This window comes from Mus caroli, unplaced genomic scaffold (assembly GCF_978045245.1).
Source record: "Mus caroli unplaced genomic scaffold, Mus_caroli_1 scaffold_12, whole genome shotgun sequence".
In the NCBI taxonomy this organism is placed as follows: Eukaryota; Metazoa; Chordata; class Mammalia; order Rodentia; family Muridae; genus Mus; species Mus caroli.
Window position 1 is genome coordinate 36,406,957 of NW_028227267.1, and position 17,619 is coordinate 36,424,575.

General features: G+C 40.5%; 1 protein-coding gene and 1 long non-coding RNA gene across 2 annotated transcripts in view; one reads left to right on the forward strand and one right to left on the reverse strand.

The window, feature by feature from the left end:
* LOC147001736 (uncharacterized) overlaps positions 1 to 17,619 on the forward strand; it is a 227,454-nt gene that overhangs the window by 14,047 nt on the left and 195,788 nt on the right. The gene's annotated exons all lie outside the window — the stretch shown is intronic.
* LOC147001737 (disks large homolog 5-like) lies at positions 10,676 to 15,902 on the reverse strand. The gene is made up of 5 exons (XM_085828947.1): positions 15,853 to 15,902; positions 14,725 to 14,887; positions 13,460 to 13,591; positions 12,598 to 12,782; positions 10,676 to 10,988 (listed from the first exon to the last, which is right to left on the reverse strand). Exons 1-5 carry the CDS (start codon positions 15,866 to 15,868, stop codon positions 10,924 to 10,926), a joined length of 561 nt encoding a protein of 186 aa, XP_085685073.1. The 5' UTR covers positions 15,869 to 15,902; the 3' UTR covers positions 10,676 to 10,923.

A 17,619-nucleotide genomic window follows, 5' to 3' on the forward strand; every position in this document is an offset into this window, starting at 1 on the left:
CAGGGTAGGGCTCTGATGGGAAAGCCTCTACCAAAGCACTGAATGGGTCAGAGGTGCTTAACCCTTAACTCAGTACTTCTGCTAGCTTTCTGATTCTGTACATTGCACACAATAACTCTCATAAAAGAGTCCCAGTGTTTTGACTTAGTTTGACTGGCATACAGTATGACATATTCTATACTTTATTATTCAGGACTACTCTCAAATGTTGTGTGAAACTAATTTCCGAACATCAATAACTTTAAATTTCTCGGGTCCAAATGTTGTCCCTATTTCATTTTCTAATACATTATTCAAACTTTCTTTAAAAGTCATGAATTAATCTGGAACTATCATTACACAGTTTTTACATAGTTTCCAAGATGAGAACACACAGCATACACCTTGGACATTTTGAAGTGTGCTGTACTGAGCTCCTTATATCTCAATTTTTCATACTTTAAGAATCATTACATCAAGAAACATCGAGTTTCACAGACTACACCAAAGCAGAAATAGAAAGAAATAGAAAATTCAGATATAATAGAATAATTATACACATCAAGGCCAGCTGCAAAGCAGTCATGCACAATGAATTCTCTACAGTGATTGTACAGGGCTAAGGTTAAGATAAAGGGGAATTATGTTTTAGTTTGAAAAGCTTCCACAGGCTATTGAGATGTTTCTATCACAGCCTACATCAGGCAGTCCCTTACTTCAAATGGCAGGTACCCAGGAGGAAGGTATCTCCTGCTTCTCAAGAACACAGACACCATCCCTTTTTACAAGTAGCTGCTGCAGGCTCCTGAGAGTTTTCCATTGTGTCCTGTTGTGGGCAGTCCCTCTAATTGTCACTCTCCATCACCATTTAAATGTAAATATGCAGAGACCTACAGCCACAGCTGGCCTCCTTGGTTTTTTTAATTCTGGGCAACAAAAGTAAAAATAAAGAAGTACTGAATCTCTCAAATGGAGCATAGAATCATATAATTACATGTGTGTATCTGATGGAGAGTTCTCAATAAGTGAGCAATGGGAAACTTGAGCTGCTGTGGGCTAAGACTTGGCACCCCTACCTACATGAAAGCCAGAGGACAAAATATGGAGTTTTTTTCTCTCCTATCATGTGGGTCACAGGGAAGGAACTCAGGTCTCTATGCTTGGTCGCATTACCATTATCCACTGAGCCATCTCATCAGCCAGTCACCACAGACACAGAATGTCATAATCTATGTATTCGTATGTACATTCAGGCTTATACCTCAACTATGGAAACTTTCCCCAGAGAATATATCTACTCAATTAAGGGCAATAAATGGAGTCTGGGAGGGATCTATGAGGAGGGTGGCAGACTTTAAAAGCTTCCATGGAGCCTCTGGTTTGTTGACTTTGTTTTTCTCCCTATTGGGTTGCAAACCCCTTCTGCTCCTTCAGTCCTTGCCCTAACTTCACAATCTGGGTTCCCTCACTCAATGTTTGGCGGTCTACATAGCATTTCAAGAGACAGCAATAAAAAAAGTTACAGTTATGAAGTAGCATTGCAATACTTATATGGTAAGGGGGTGGGGAGCATCACCAAAAACTAAAGAACTTCATAAAAGTGTCACAGGATAGGAAGGTTGAGAAGCACAATGTAGAATAGGTATGAAGAGAGTGGACAGCCTTGTCTAGTCCCTGATTTTAGTGGGATAGCCAACATCAAAGTAAATGGTGAGAAGCTTGAAGCAATCCCACTAAAATCAGGGACTAGACAAGGCTGTCCACTCTCGCCCTACCTATTCAACATTGTACTTGAAGTCCTAGCCAGAGCAATTCGACAACAAAAGGAGATCAAGGGGATACAAATTCGAAAAGATGAAGTCAAAATATCACTTTTTGCAGATGATATGATAGTATATATAAGTGACCCTAAAAATTCCACCAGAGAACTCCTAAACCTGATAAACAGCTTCGGTGAAGTAGCTGGATATAAAATTAACTCAAACAAGTCAATGGCCTTTCTCTACACAAAGAATAAACAGGCTGAGAAAGAAATTAGGGAAACAACACCCTTCTCAATAGTCACAAATAATATAAAATATCTTGGTGTGACTCTAACTAAAGAAGTGAAAGATCTGTATAATAAAAACTTCAAGTCTCTGAAGAAAGAAATTATAGAAGATCTCAGAAGATGGAAAGATCTCCCATGCTCATGGATTGGCAGGATCAACATTGTAAAAATGGCTATCTTGCCAAAAGCAATCTACAGATTCAATGCAATCCCCATCAAAATTCCAACTCAATTCTTCAACGAATTAGAAAGTGCAATCTGCAAATTCATCTGGAGTAACAAGAAACCTAGGATAGCAAAAACTCTTCTCAAGGATAAAAGAACCTCTGGTGGAATCATGATGCCTGACCTAAAGCTTTCCTACAGAGCAATTGTGATAAAAAGGACATGGTACTGGTATACTGACAGACAAGTAGACCAATGGAATAGAATTGAAGATGCAGAAATGAAGCCACACACCTATGGTCACTTGATCTTTGACAAGGGAGCTAAAACCATCCAGTGGAAGAAAGACAGCATTTTCAACAAATGGTGCTGGCACAACTGGTTGTTATCATGTAGAAGAATGTGAATTGATCCATTCCTATCTCCTTGTACTAAGGTCAAGTCTAAGTGGATCAAGGAACTTCACATAAAACCAGAGACACTGAAACTTATAGAGGGAAAGTGGGAAAAAGCCTTGAAGATATGGGCACAGGGGAAAAATTCTTGAATAGAACAGCAATGGCTTGTGCAGTAAGATCGAGAATTGACAAGTGGGACCTCATGAAACTGCAAAGCTTCTGCAAGGCAAAAGACACTGTCAATAAGACAAAAAGACCACCAACAGATTGGGAAAGGATCTTTACATATCCTAAATCAGATAGGGGACTAATATCCATTATATATAAAGAACTAAAGAAGGTGGACTCCAGAAAATCAAATAACCCCATTAAAAAATGGGGCTCAGAACTGAACAAAGAATTCTCACCTGAGGAATACCGAATGGTAGAGAAGCACCTGAAAAAATGTTCAACATCTTTAATCATCAGGGAAATGCAAATCAAAACAACCCTGAGATTCCACCTCATACCAGTCAGAATGGCTAAGATGAAAAATTCAGGTGACAGCAGATGCTGGCGAGGATGTGGAGAAAGAGGAACACTCCTCCATTGTTGGTGGGATTGCAAGCTTGTACAACCACTCTGGAAATCAGTCTGGCGATTCCTTATAAAATTGGACATGGTACTACCGGAGGATCCAGCAATACCTCTCCTGGGCATATATCCAGAAGATGTCCCAACAGGTAAGAAGGACACATGCTCCACTATGTTCATAGCAGCCCTATTTATAATAGCCAGAAGCTGGAAAGAACCCAGATGCTCCTCAACAGAGGAATGGATACAGAAAATATGGTACATTTACACAATGGAGTACTACTCAGCTATTAAAAAGACTGAATTTATGAAATTCCTGGCCAAATGGATGGACCTGGAGGGCATCATCTTGAGTGAGGTAACACAATCACAAAGGAACTCACACAATATGTATTCACTGATAAGTGGATATTAGCCCAAAACTTAGGATACTCAAGATAAAAGATACAATTTGCTAAAGGCATGAAACTGAAGAAGAATGAAGACCAAAGTGTGGACACTGTGCCCCTTCTTAGAATTGGAAACAAAACACTCATGGAAGCAGTGACAGAGACAAAGTTTGGAGCTGTGATGAAAGGATGGACCATCTAGAGACTGCCATATCCAGGGATCCATCCCATAATCAGCTTCCAAATGCTGACACCATTGCATACACTAGCAAGCTTTTGCTGAAAGGACCCAGATATAGCTCTCCCTTGTGAAACTATGCCGGGGTAACAAACACAGAAGTGGATGCTCACAGGCTGGAGAAAGTACCCAAGGAGCTGTGGGGATCTGCAACCCTATAGTTGGAACAGCATGATGAACTGACCAGTACCCCGGAGCTCTTGTATGTATCAAAAGATGGCCTAGTCGGCCATCACTGGAAAGAGAGGCCATTGGATTTGCAAACTTTGTATGCCCCAATGCAGGGGAATGCCAGGGCCAAAAGAATGGGAATGGGTGGGTAGGTAAGTGGGGGGGGTATGGGGAACTTTTGGGATAGCATTGGAAATGTAATTGAGGAAAATACGTAATAAAAGAATATTAAAAAAAAAAGGAAGGTTGAGAAGCACTGCTCTGTACTGATACACTGAAACATCTCCTGATTGCCCATAATCCTAACTTGATACATATGTTATCTATCATTGTTACACTCTTTAGGGAAACAAGACAAAAAGATTATCCCCCTGTGGGAGAGAGAGAGAGAGAGAGAGAGAGAGAGAGAGAGAGAGAGAGAGAGAGAGAGAGAGAGAGAGAGAGAGAGAGAGAGAGAGAGAGAGAGAGACCAGGTTCCTGTCAGCGCCAAATTTTTTCACATTGGCTATATTGACTGAGTTTGGTGTTTGCAAATGGGATGGAACAGTAGGTGTGTCAGTCTCTGGGTGGCCTTTCCTTCAATCTCTGCTCCTTTCTTTATCTCTGCATTTTCTTTTGAGAGAAGTAATTCTGAATTAGTATTTTTGAGGCAGTTAAATGGCCCCACTCTTCAACTGTGGCCATGCATATTCACTGAATATGGTTTGTATAGTTCATACCTGCCCTTTGTTTGGTATTTAGGCTAATGTCCTCCATGTTGCGTCCTGGGAATCTCTTGGGTCCCTGGCATCTGGGACTTTATAGTGGCTACAAACACTTCCCCCTCCCCCATGGCTACAGACCTCCTTTCAAATGAGTTACCCTCTGTACTTCTTCCCTATCTCCTCCCATATCTGAACCAGCCCACTCTTACCTCTTACTCTTCTCTCCATCCCAGATCCTTCTCTCCTCCTATCTCCAAACATTCTTGTCTTCCCCCTTCTGAGTAGGACAGAAACATCCACATTTTGTGTGGTCTTCCTTCTTTCTGGGTTACATTTTGTGTGTGAATTGTTTCATGAGCATTCCATGCAGTTTTTTGACTAACATCTACTTATTAAAAGTACATACCATATGTGTCCTTTTGTGACTGGGATACCAAACTCAAGATGATATTTCAGCTTCCAACCATTGGTCTTCAAATTTCATGAAGTCTTTTTTTTAATAGCTGTATAGTACTCCACTGTACAATGTACCATATTTTCTGTATCCATTCCTCTGTTGAGGGACATCTGGGTTGTTTTCATCTTCTGATTATTATATAATAAGGCTGCTATTAATATACTGGTGCATATTCCTTTTAATGTATTGGAGAATCTTTTGCTTATATGCACCATAGTGGCATAGCTGCATTTAAGGTAGAACTATTTCCAACTTTCTGAGAAATTGCCAGATTGATCTCCAAAGTGATTTTTGCCAACTTGTTGTCTCAGCAGAAATGGAGGAATTTTCTTTTTCATCACATCTTTGCCAGCATCAGCTGTCAGTTGAGTTTTGATTTTAGCCAATCTGACTGCTGTGAAGTGGAATCTCAGGATCAGTTTTATTTGAATTTCCCTGATGACTAAAGATGTTGAACATTTCTTTAAGTACATCTCAGCCATTCAAGATTCCTCCGTTGAGAATTTTCTGTTTATCTCTGTACCCTATTCATTAATAGGGTTATTTGGTTCTCTGGAGTGTAACTTCTTGAGTTCTTTGTATATTTTGGATATTAGCCCTCTATCAGATATAAGGTTGGTAAAGATGTTTTCTTAGTATGTGCATTGCCATTTTGTCCTATTGGCACAATAAGAAGGTGTGGCACTGTTGGAGTAGATGTGACATTGTGTCAAGACCCTCAACCTAGCTGCTTTGAAATTAGTGTTATATTAGCAGCCTTCAGATGAAGATGTAGGACTCTCAGATTCTCCTGTACCATGCCTTTCTGGATGCTAGTATGTTGCCACCTTGTTGATACTGGATTGATCCTCTGAATATGTAAGGCATCCCCATTAAACTGTAGGGGAAGCTGCAGTGCAAGGAGATTTGGAGGAGTCCCAAAGACCTCCTTGTACAACTAGTCATGGAGTTTGTTCATCAGATATCCATCTGCAGGAGTCAGGGTGTTGTTCACAGTCATGTCTCTTATCTGAGCTTTGGAAAATCACCTGCCTGGGGGGCCAGAAGCTCCCATGGGTATCTGCTGATGCAGAGCTGGAAAAAGCTCTAATAAGAACTCAGGCTGATTCACAGAGTCCTAAAGGGAGACATAGGCAATACACAGATTCTGAACGAAATGGCAAAATACCCCAAATCTGAGTTCCCAAGGCTGATTGTTCAGATTAGAAAAGAGAATAGAAAAAATGGAGGGGGACACCAGTAAGGGCCATTGGGAAGAAGGGAGGCCAGGTGCTCCTGTTGGTCATGAACTCTGCTGAGAGTTCACACCAAATTTCAGTGTGGATCATGAAGGTAGAAAATGCTCAATTTGTTTTATTACATTCACCCTATTTGGGCTGATAATCCATGCAAGGAGACTGAGAAAGGTCTAAGGTTTCCACCATTCTTGAAGCCACTACTCTTTTTCAGGTCCCCAGAAGGTGGAGATTAACAATGAGTTGACCAAACAGGGTCCTTGAAACATTAGCAGATCTGCTTCAGGTGGCAGATCTTGGAAGTTTATGAGTCAACCAGGAAACAGGATTTTCTTAAGTATACCTGTCTGTGTTCATGGCTCATTTCCACATAAGGCAGACTAAATTTCAGGGGCAGCTATGTGTACACTGGAAAATCCAAGAGGTAATTTTTATTTGTTTTTCAGAAACCACAGTCACTTTGTAGGCAGGCTGACAGTTATAAGATAAATTGAACTCATTGTGTTGTCAAGCCTGCAACAAATCCTAGATCTCTTGTTACTCTTTCTGTGATCTGCTTAGCTTCCTAGACAGTGCCTGAATAGCCCTGCATTTATGCATTATCTGCAAAGATATTGGAATTAAAGAGTTTTTTAACTCATAGGTAGCTGCATATTTCAATGTGGATTTTGAAACCAGAACATGCTAGCCTTTTTAGGAAGCACTCCTAAGGTTCATCTCAAGGAATACTGGAAACTATGCCACTCTGCTTGTGAGTAGCCTGTATAACATTGGAAACAGAATTAACTAGAGTCTCTTTCTTTAAGTGTTACCAGTCTGGGTCAGAAAATGGTGTCCTGCCTTAATGTGTAGTGGGATGATTTGTGCCAAATTATGTAAGCTATTAGATTACATCTTAGCATGAACAGTTTCATTAGGAAAAGTGTCAACCTATTGTGATGGACAGAGTATGGTAGAGGACAAGGCCCTGCTCTTCATCCTGAAAAGTTGACAGAGAAGATGCCTCCAGATGAATGTCTGTCCAGCTATTCATGCCATATTTCAGGTAGTTTTCAAGCTTTGGAATTACACAGAACCTTTAGGATTCTGGCTTAGTACTTCAAATTCAGTTATTGAAGAAGTTAAAGTGTCCCTTCTGTAGGGTGTGGGGCTTCTTTAAACTCAGAAGATTGATATTAGCATGGGGAAGAAATCATGTCTTTGAAAGAGTGTAATTCAAAGCTACTTTTGAAGACTCTTTCTGTGATGGGTAAATCCTAAGCCTTTCAGGATGCATTGACTGCAAAGGCTCAGCATCAGGTTAGTACTGTGTCCTGTGCCTTCACATTAAACCCTATTTGCTAGCAATAGACAATGAATTTAGGTGAGTCCCATTTGGGTATGTCAGAGTGGAAGGGAAGGAGAAACTTGGATAAGGACAGGAGAGTCTGATGTAGGCTAGAATCTCTTCACAAGACACATACATAGTGGTCAATGTAATGGTTTTTATGGTATAATAATCCATAAATTGTGGCATGTGCCCTCTATTTTTATCATGTTGTGCATTGTTTATACACTTATGAATTATTGTATCCATCTCTGTGCTTGTTACCCCCACACTTGGGTGAAGCCTAAAAGACAAGTTGTGAATCAATTTACTCTTGTCTTTCAATTGTTGGAGATCAAATTCTGGTCTCCAGCTTGGTTGCAATCACCGTCACTATTGTGACATCCCACAAGTTCATTATATTCATTTTCTTTTACTGTTTTGAAGATAGTATCTATAGTCCTAGCTATAGACGTGGAACACAAGAATACCAATGTCTAAACCTAGAGTTAAAGACACTCATTATCAAACAAAGTCTGTTGTGTCTTTCAAGGATATGTATTAGATGTTTCCAATTAACAACTAGGTTTCTTCAGCACATGTATATAGCATTGAGCAAGTGGTACATCATAAAGTTGCCTACCATCTATTGGACTGAGAAAGAAATTAGGGAAACAACACACTTCACAATAGCCACAAATAATATTAAATATCTTGGTGTAACTCTATCCAAGCAAATGTAAGACCTTTATGTCAGGAATTTTCACACCTGTAAGACAGAAATTGAAGAAACTATCACCAGATGAAATGATCTCCCATTTTCATGGATTAGTAGGATTTACATAGTAAGAGTGGACATCTTACCAAAGGCAATCTACAGACTCAGTGCAAAACATCCATTAAATTTCCAACACAATTCTTTTCAGACTTTGATAGGACATTACACAATTCAATATGGAAAGCCAAAAAAAAAAAAAAGAAGAAAGAAAATCAAAAACAAAAAACAAACAAAAAACCATACCACCACAACCAACACCACCAAAAGCAAAAAACAAAACAATACCAAAACCCTGTAAAACCAAAACAATCACCTACAGTAAAGGTGTTTCTGGAGGCATCACCATCTTTGATTTAAGCTTTACTAGAGAGCAATAGCAACCAAACAAAGTGCTACAGGCACGGATATAGAAAGTTTTACCAATGGAATTGAACTGAAGACCCAGAAGCAAATACCCTTACCTTGATGAGAACTTAATTTTTCACCAAGAAACTAAAACTGTATAGTGGGGTGGAAAAAAAAGCATCTTCAACAAATGGCTCAGGTCTAATTGAATGACTGCATGTTAAAGAATGAAAATACACCCATATTATTCACCCTGCACAAAACACAAGTCCAACTGGATCAAAGACCTCATCTAAAACATGATATACTAAATCTGATAGAAGAGAAAGGGAGGAATAACCTTGAACACAATCACACAGGAGACAGCTTCCTGTACAGAATGCCAACAGGTCTAACACTTATAGCAAAAATTTAATAAATGGGACTTCATAAAACTGAAAAGCTTCACAATGGCACAGGTAATATCAAAAGGGCAAAAGTGCAACCTACAGAATGCGAAAAGATCTTCACTAACTCTTATATAACTCATCAAACTATGTATCTACAAACTAAATAAAATTTTATCCCAATTTTAAAGTTGGGTACAGATCTAAAGAGAGTATTCCAACAGAAGAATCTCACTAGGCCTAGAAGCACTTATGGATATGTTCAATATTCTTAGTCATCATCATCAGGGAAATGCAAATCAAAAGTACTCTGAGATCTTACAGGCCTCAGAATGGATAAAGTAAAAATCTCAAGGGACAGCTCATGCTGATGAAAATGTGTGCCAAGGATAACACTGCTGCTAGAGGGAGTACAAATTTGTCCTACCATATTGGAAATCAACTTGATGCTTTCTCTGAAAACAGGAAATATTTCTACCTCAAGACCCAGTTGAACTTTGCCTGGGCATATATGTAAATGATGCTCTACCATACCACAAGAACACTTGCATACCTCTCTTCATAGCAGCACCTGTATTGGGGGTGGGAGGCTCTCTGGGAAGAGCTAGAATCCCAGGACAGTGGAAAACCCCAGGAATCTTTTAGGGTGGCTCTAGACTCAAATTGGAAAGTCTGGATTCTGAACTGGCCATCTCCTGTAACCGGACAAGACTTCCAGTGGAGGGACTGAAACAACAACTCAGCCACCAAAACTTAGACCCACAATTTTTCTTGCTTTTAAGATGTGCATGGTAAAAGATGAAGTTGAATTTTATGAAAGCACAAAATAATGGTTTGCCCAACTTGAGACCCATGCCAAGAAATGGAGCCTCCCCACCCCCGACATAGTTAATGATATTCGTGTATATGTGCAGCCATGGATCTAGCATAACTATTGTTAGAGAGAAAGCCTTCACTCAGCAGCTTCTGGAAACAGATGCAGAGGCTTGGGGAATTCTGTGGAAGAGGGAGAGGCAGGGTTGAAGGAGCCACAGTGATCAAGGACACCACTTGATAACCTACAGTTTCAACAAATCTGAGCTCTGAATAATTCATAGAGACTGAACTTTGAACCAGAGAATATATGGGGGATGAACCTAGGCCTTCTCCAAAGAAGTAACAGTTGCATAGCTTGGTCTTCCCGTGGGAATCGTAAAACTAGAGAAGAGATTGTCTCTGACAATATTGCCTAACTTTGGATCCCCTTGTCTTAACTGTCATGATTTATCTAGCCTGAAAAGACAAAGATGCACCTAGGTATACTGCACCTTGATAATGCAAGACTGGTTGTTATTCATAGGAGGCCTCCTCAATTCTGAGGAGAAGGGTAGGAAGGGTGGATAGCAGGGAGCCATTGGAAAGAGGGATTGTGAAGGGAGGAGGGTGAAGCTGAGATCTGGATATAAATAAATAACATTAATAATAATTTTGAAAACCTTAATTTTTATTGGTGATGAGATGTTAATAAATTCTTCCTCATACCTTTCTAATGCTAGTGAAACAAACTGACTAATACATAGCAAACCTATTCAGTTCCGTTAGAAGATGCCAATTTTTTTTTCTTTTTAAGAGAGACATGCCCCTTAGATTCACACAAAGTCCATTATTTAAGTTGTTGTTTTTGGTGCTGTTGTTGATCTTCCAGTGGGCAATCACTATTCACCAAGTGCAGAGAAGGAACACAAAGCCTTAGCCAGCTTTTTTTGACTCTCAGGCACATGGATTTGACATAGGAGCCTTTTCCTTACTTCCAGGTACCACAATTATTTGTTTTCCTACAAATAAAATCAAAACAGATAAGTATTTTTCAATCTACAAATTTTGGAATATCAGATTTTATACCATTTTTTGTCTTCTTTAGTTCTAGTGACCTAGGTGGATAGGCATGAAGATGGGCTACTATGTTTGAGGTTCTTAAAATGCATTATGAATTGACAGAGTACAATTCTCATTAAAGATTTCCTCCATTACCATTTAAGATGTTTAATGACCAAGCAAATGTATGAATGTATATAGACACAATTACATACGTATATGTACAGAGACCCACAATTGCATCCCTTCAAAGACACATGCACACACACATACAAAAAGAGTACATGAATACACACTTGTATAATGAAGCAACTATAACAAGCACCTACCATTACTGAAATACAAAACTCACATACTAAACACCCATGGACAAGAGGACACACACACACAAATGTACACAAACACACACACTCACACACACACATAGAGACACAACCTCCGCTATGAAAAGATGGCTATTTTTCAGAACATTTCCTGTCACTTGAGGAATTATTGGGACCTAAGATGTGTAAAAGGCTCTTAGACTAACCCAGCCTGTGTGCCCTGGCCTGTACTGATTTCCTTGTCAGGAACATTTTCCATGCATATACTTGCTGATTCTACAAGTATGGTGTAAGCCTTGCACAGACAAGCTGGCACACAAGATTCAAGGTCCTAGGAAAGAGGGGTCAAAGAACATCTGAAATATATTCTGCTCCTAAACCTACCTTGGCCACATCTCAGAAGACCCTGGTAGCACCAATAAAAAGAGTTAACAATGGTTATTATACAGGAACATTTCAACACGTTGCAGTTCATGTGATATAAAAATCATCTCCAATGTCAGTCAAAATGAGGCTAGTGAATTGACATGCAATGATTGTTCTGAAATGCAGCACTCTGAAAAACTCTGAGGGGGAATCTGTACTGAAGCAAAGCCAGGGCCATGACATACTAAGGAAACCTATGTCAGGAGAGGGATGCAGAGTAGGATTTTTTGAATCCTCTTGGTGAAGCCAATCAGACATACCTTGAATGTCTAGGTGGTTAACTTATGCAAGAAAGTCAGAGAAGTCTAATTTTTATTTTTAAAATATGTATATTGTGGAACTTACTCTTTTTTACTAAAGACTTTAATTATAAAACATTAAAATTAGAGGCTGCCCTACTGTCCTAGGAGGGGACTGGGCACAAGCCCCTCTGAGTGAGTTGCCATAGATCAGTACAGAGGACTTGGTTCCTAGATAATTCAGGAAGTGGCATCCTGAGGCACCTCTCCATACCATAGAGCAATAACGTGATGGTATAAGGGGTCCAGGATCTCCTCTGCCTTATAGTGGCCAACTAGAGGTGTCCAACTGCTAGGAGGAAGAGGAGGAGGAAGAGGAGGACGAGGAGAAGGCATGGCAGTAATTAAATTTCTTGAAAAAAGGTCAAATACACAGAAAGTCTTGGTAATGATCACAGAATTGTACAACTGGATGGGACATAGCAGAGAGCCTGCATAAGTTTCAGGACAGTTGCATAGGCTTGACTGTGTTTATGCTTACACATTAGGGCAACTTGCCCCTGATGCTTCATTCAGCCTACCTGCTGCTTGCCTGCTATATTTGTCTTTGATCTTCTGGCTGCCTTCTTTACATAGTATTTTTGTTTCTATGTTGCATTCTTCAAAGGCAATCTTCTCCCTTAGCAGCTGTCTGTTCTCCTTCTGCAACATCCTGACTTTGAGCTGGATGAGCTTAGATTCAATCAGGAGGTGGCAGTTCCTGAACCTGATCCACAAACAAAATATGGTGACTCCAGGCAGTATCCATCTTCCGCCCACTCCTCCAAGGACCATTCCCCTATCATGAGCCTTGATACCCAGACAGCCCCAGACAAGTATCCAGATTGTCCGTGGAGCATCACATAGAGAGAGGTCAAATCCATAGGCCAGCCACTTTCCAGAAAACCCAAGGTACTTCTGAAACCACTGACACCAACAGGGACTCATGTATCCCTCAGAAGGGAACATGGGGTCCATATGTGCTTATATGTCTACAGTATTAAAAAACCACCTGTTTTTAGGTATAGGGCAAAATTTCTCTAGGAGAGAAGACACCCAAGCAGCACACAGTCGTTCTATGTTCCTCAGGGAAACCTCATCTATGAATCTAATTTCAGAGCCCAAGAGGCTCAAGGTTGATAAATATTTCCATCATGGTGTAAACATTTTCTATCTTGAGGATACTTAGTTGTAAAGGACTATGACTTGAGGGGCTCACAGACTCTACACACTTTGCCAAAAAGAGTACAAGATGTTAAAATCTTACAGGCTTGCTTTAAACGAGATAGGCTTCCTGTTAGAGAAAACAGTATAGAACCTGAGCCCTCACTTTGTTTCAAAGACACATATGGACAGACATATCCCGTGTCTAGTTCTTGCTTCATGACCATGTTAGTCACTCACCAGTAATATTCATTTTCTTTAGTCAAGTCCTGGCACTTGTACAAGGCCTCACTGATGTCCTTGGACATTCTCTTCAGGTCAGTCATCACCTGATCATGTTGCATCTCAAGCATGAATGTCTCAAAGTTGATCCTGTGGGAGGACATGGCCCAAGGAATAAATAATCCCGTGAACCAAGGGTATAAGAATCATTTCTATTCAAGGAGAATCATGCACTACCCCAACCCATGTATGCCACAACCTAGCTCCTTGTCACCAGTTCCACTTGGTGCTTATTAAATTTATTACCTTTGGCCTGGGGCCAGTAGAGACAGGGAAGTAATGGCAGGGAGCTCACCTGCTTCAGTTCACTGAAGAGGCTTGAAATAATAGATTAGCTCTCAATGGACTTTCCTGGAACCTGTGCAACAGGCCTGGGACCACGTTAAATCTCTATGACTCTCCTCCTGTTTTTAGACAAGGATTTGGCAATCCTTGGCTCTATTACTACAAAAATTCCCAAAGGACATAATCATATCTACAGGGAAAAGCCTTTATAACATATACCAGGAGATTCGAATGTAAGCACAGAAGTCAAGTCCTGTGCTGCTCAGAATGATCCTTCCTTGCTTCCTCACTGTCATTTCCTAGAAACTGTGTCAGGCAAAACATAATGACCTATCACATTACATAGATTCTCCAGATGATAAGCAAACACACACACACACACACACACACACACACACACACACACACACACACACTTACACTCAATCAGAATGCTAAATAAATATAATGATGTGGCATTATCTGAGAGTATAATGAATAAAATCTGAGAAAAGCAGTGATGAACTGCAGCCAATCCCGTCATACTGAGAGGTAATATGTGGGACGAGGCCACTCCAGCTGTTGACAGGGTCAATTGCACCCAAATTACCTCCAGATCAATTTTAAAAGGATAGGCCATAAACACACAATACCTAGCAAATCCCCCAAACTAACACCTGTGCAAGCTTCTTAAAAGGCAGGATGAGAGCTCACACATTACTACCTTCATCCCCAGATGGTGATTCATGCTAAAGGCTCTGATTTAGTTTTGGAGGCATCAAAATTCCTGTGACCCCCATCTCACTCCTATCTGAACTTCAAGTTCTGTGTTGAAACTCCAATCAGCCAAATGAGTTTGGATATGTGGACAGCCTGGGGTTGTAGTGTCCTGTTTTACGAGGGAATCTGTGCTTAACAGGAAGGTCCCAAGATAGTAAAGAAGTAGGCACAGTGACTACCTGTCATTCAAATCCTTGTTAGAGTACTTGGCCAGGATTCCCTGGAGTTTGTCTCTCTCATTTTTTATGTTCTGGAGATCTCTTTTGAGCTTCTCCAACCTCTTGATTCTTTTCTCCTGCTCATTGTTGTTGGGAGTTTGGGGTGGTGCCTTCACAACAGACCCTGTAAGTAGATAAACACTAGTAAACGTGTATAGAAAGTAGGGCAGGGAAAGCAGAAACCATGCATTGTCACACACAGAAGCCTGAGGAAGAAAAAAATCTAGAGACACTGTGAATCCCTGAAAGAGCAGGAAAGCTATCTTCAAGCTGGTCTCCTCAGCTGTGTCCCTGTTCCCATCCACCATCACTAAAAATATGCCTGACAACCTATTGCAATCTCCCAGGCCTGAAATTCATATTAAGCTGCTCCAGAAAGAAGACTTGGAGGGCATTTTCAGTTCATATCTTACAACTTATTCCATCCCTCTTAGCACAAGAAAATAGACAATAAACACCAGCCCCTAACTTTCCATGAGCCAACACCTTTATAGGCTTCTTACAATGTGTAATGAGAGCTCATACACTACTACACTGACCCCAGACTGTGAATCAGTCCACATCATACTTGTTCAATACCAAAGTGTCTGAAACCTTGATACATGAGCAGGGGAATATACCTCTCTGTTCTTGGCATCACATGCTTATGTAACCTAGAGGAAACTGTATCAGCATGGAGTGCTTCAACACTCTTTCCTGAGAGCAACACTTTGTTAATCTCATAGAGCTGGGTCTTTGAATAATTTGCCATTCACAGGAAAATAAAGATCTCTCAGCAAATCAACTGCAGGCTTGTCAATTCCACACTGTCTAAAAAACTAATCATCAGATATTCTTGTCTCTGGCTTAACCATTAAGGAATCTGAAGGATCCAGATCAAACGCCGTATTCCTGCAATGACCAGCTGAAGCACACATCCCCCATGTATCTCCCCCAACCTTGCCCAGGTCTCACTGTGCCTTCTCCATGACCAGTTCTTTCTTGCCCTCTCCCAACATGATAGAGGGACAGTGTCCTTCTGCCTTGATCTGGTCTCAGTTTGTATTATATTCTCCCTCCAAAATACCCTGAGGAGCATGGACAACATACCTGCTTGGGAACCCATTAGGATCTAATGGAATACCTCACAGGCAACTCTTGTTACCACAACACTGGTGACATCACTGAAGATTCTAAGGTTCTCCTGGATACAAGAGATTGTCAAGGGAAGTAACTACTGATGATGTCACTGGGAATGTCCATGGCTTACCTGCTTGCCAGCTTGCCCCATTTGACCAGTTTTTGAAGTGCCCTTTCCTGGAGTCTCTCTTTTGACCCAGGGGTTAACTCTTGGCAACTTCTCCTTCCAAAATGAGACATTTCTCTCTGCTTCACTACAAGTCAAATGATTTGAATGGGGAGATTTTCTTAGGGCCATGGCATGGGTAGCGCATCTGTGATAGGATCTAAAGCTCTAGCATCATTGGATGTGGGCGATTCTTCTTCAATATAAATCTAGTTCTGGGGTGTATTCATGTAACATACAATCCTATTCCCCAGGAGGCCCTGTTTCCCAGAGGCCAAAAACATCCTCCTGCACCTTTACTTTTATGCAAGTTGGATTATATTTTTTAGTCTGCACATGCCTTGGAAGGACACATTGTTTCACTATACTGAGCCATGTGTTTTCATTAAATCTCTGTTTTACAACCCCATTTCGTTGCAAAGACAACTCCCTTATACTTGGCAATAGAGGAAGGCAGATTCAGGGAGGGCATCAACTTGTAAAGTTTACATCCATTCTTCAAAAGATAAAATCCCACATTATTCCCATCTCCAAAACAACCACACAAAATAGGTATCTGTGAACAAAGGCCTACAGGGATATTGAATTGCTGCTCCATAGTCCCATTACCTATCCCTTCTCCAGTTTCTACATTTTTGAGTTCTCAGTTCCAGGCCTGAGACTGTTCCAGATTGCATAATGATCCTGTATTCATGAGATGCTTAAGACTCAATATAATGGATAGGCGATGGATAGGGGATGGAAAGGCCTCTGGCCCAGTGAAACCTCGATTTTAATGGATCCATCATTTCAGGAGGGGATCTGTTTGGCATTGACATCTGTTCCTTCTGCCTTCTTGACCTGGGTGTGCTGAGTGCATGCTAAAATGATACTTAAACTCTCCAGTAAAATAGTGGAAAAATCATGTAAAGCCTTTCCAAATTGATTATGTTGTCTTGTCTACCTTCTTGAGCTATGTAATATCACTATGACAAGGCTCCAAAGTGTCTGGGGGGATGGTGGGGTAGTCAGAAGCCCAATCTGTCTCTCAGGTCGTCAGATGAATAGCCTTTATGGAGAACTGGAGAAAATGGGTAATGAAAAAGCAATAGTTATAGATTGGGTAGCTGATTATCTCTGAGCATGGAAAGCAATGCAGCATGCATTCCAATCAAATAGTATTGGGATGAATCCCTCCCTGTATTTACGTACAATAGGCCCAAAGTAAGAAGGAGGCCCATCCACCTTTTCCTGCACTCTACTAAGTGTTTTGTAGTGTTTTCATTAATGAAATCTTCTTTACTGCATGAGACCAGAACTCTGAAGTCTGAATGCACCATGAAGTTTCCCATCTATCCATAAATCATTCACTGTTTATTGACAAGTTTTGTCTATGAATTCTTTGCTATGGTTTGACACAATTCAAAGGGACTGGTAAAACGGTTGGTCCAGTATCTGGAAGAGCTTTTCAGCTACTCTTTGAGAAGTATCCTCTTCTTTTTATTTTATTTTATTTTATTAGATATTTTCTTCATTTACATTTAAAATGCTATCCCTAAAGTGCCCTATACCATCCCCCTGCCCTGCTCCCC

What these genes read in the sequence shown, in the direction of transcription:
- LOC147001737 (XM_085828947.1), bottom strand. An exon ending in AACAAGGATTTGAATGACAG is followed by an intron (nt 13,592 to 14,724) that starts GTAGTCACTGTG and finishes GTCCTCCCACAG; the next exon opens with GATCAACTTTGAGACATTCA. An exon ending in ATATAGCAGGCAAGCAGCAG is followed by an intron (nt 10,989 to 12,597) that starts GTAGGCTGAATG and finishes TTTTATTTGTAG; the next exon opens with GAAAACAAATAATTGTGGTA.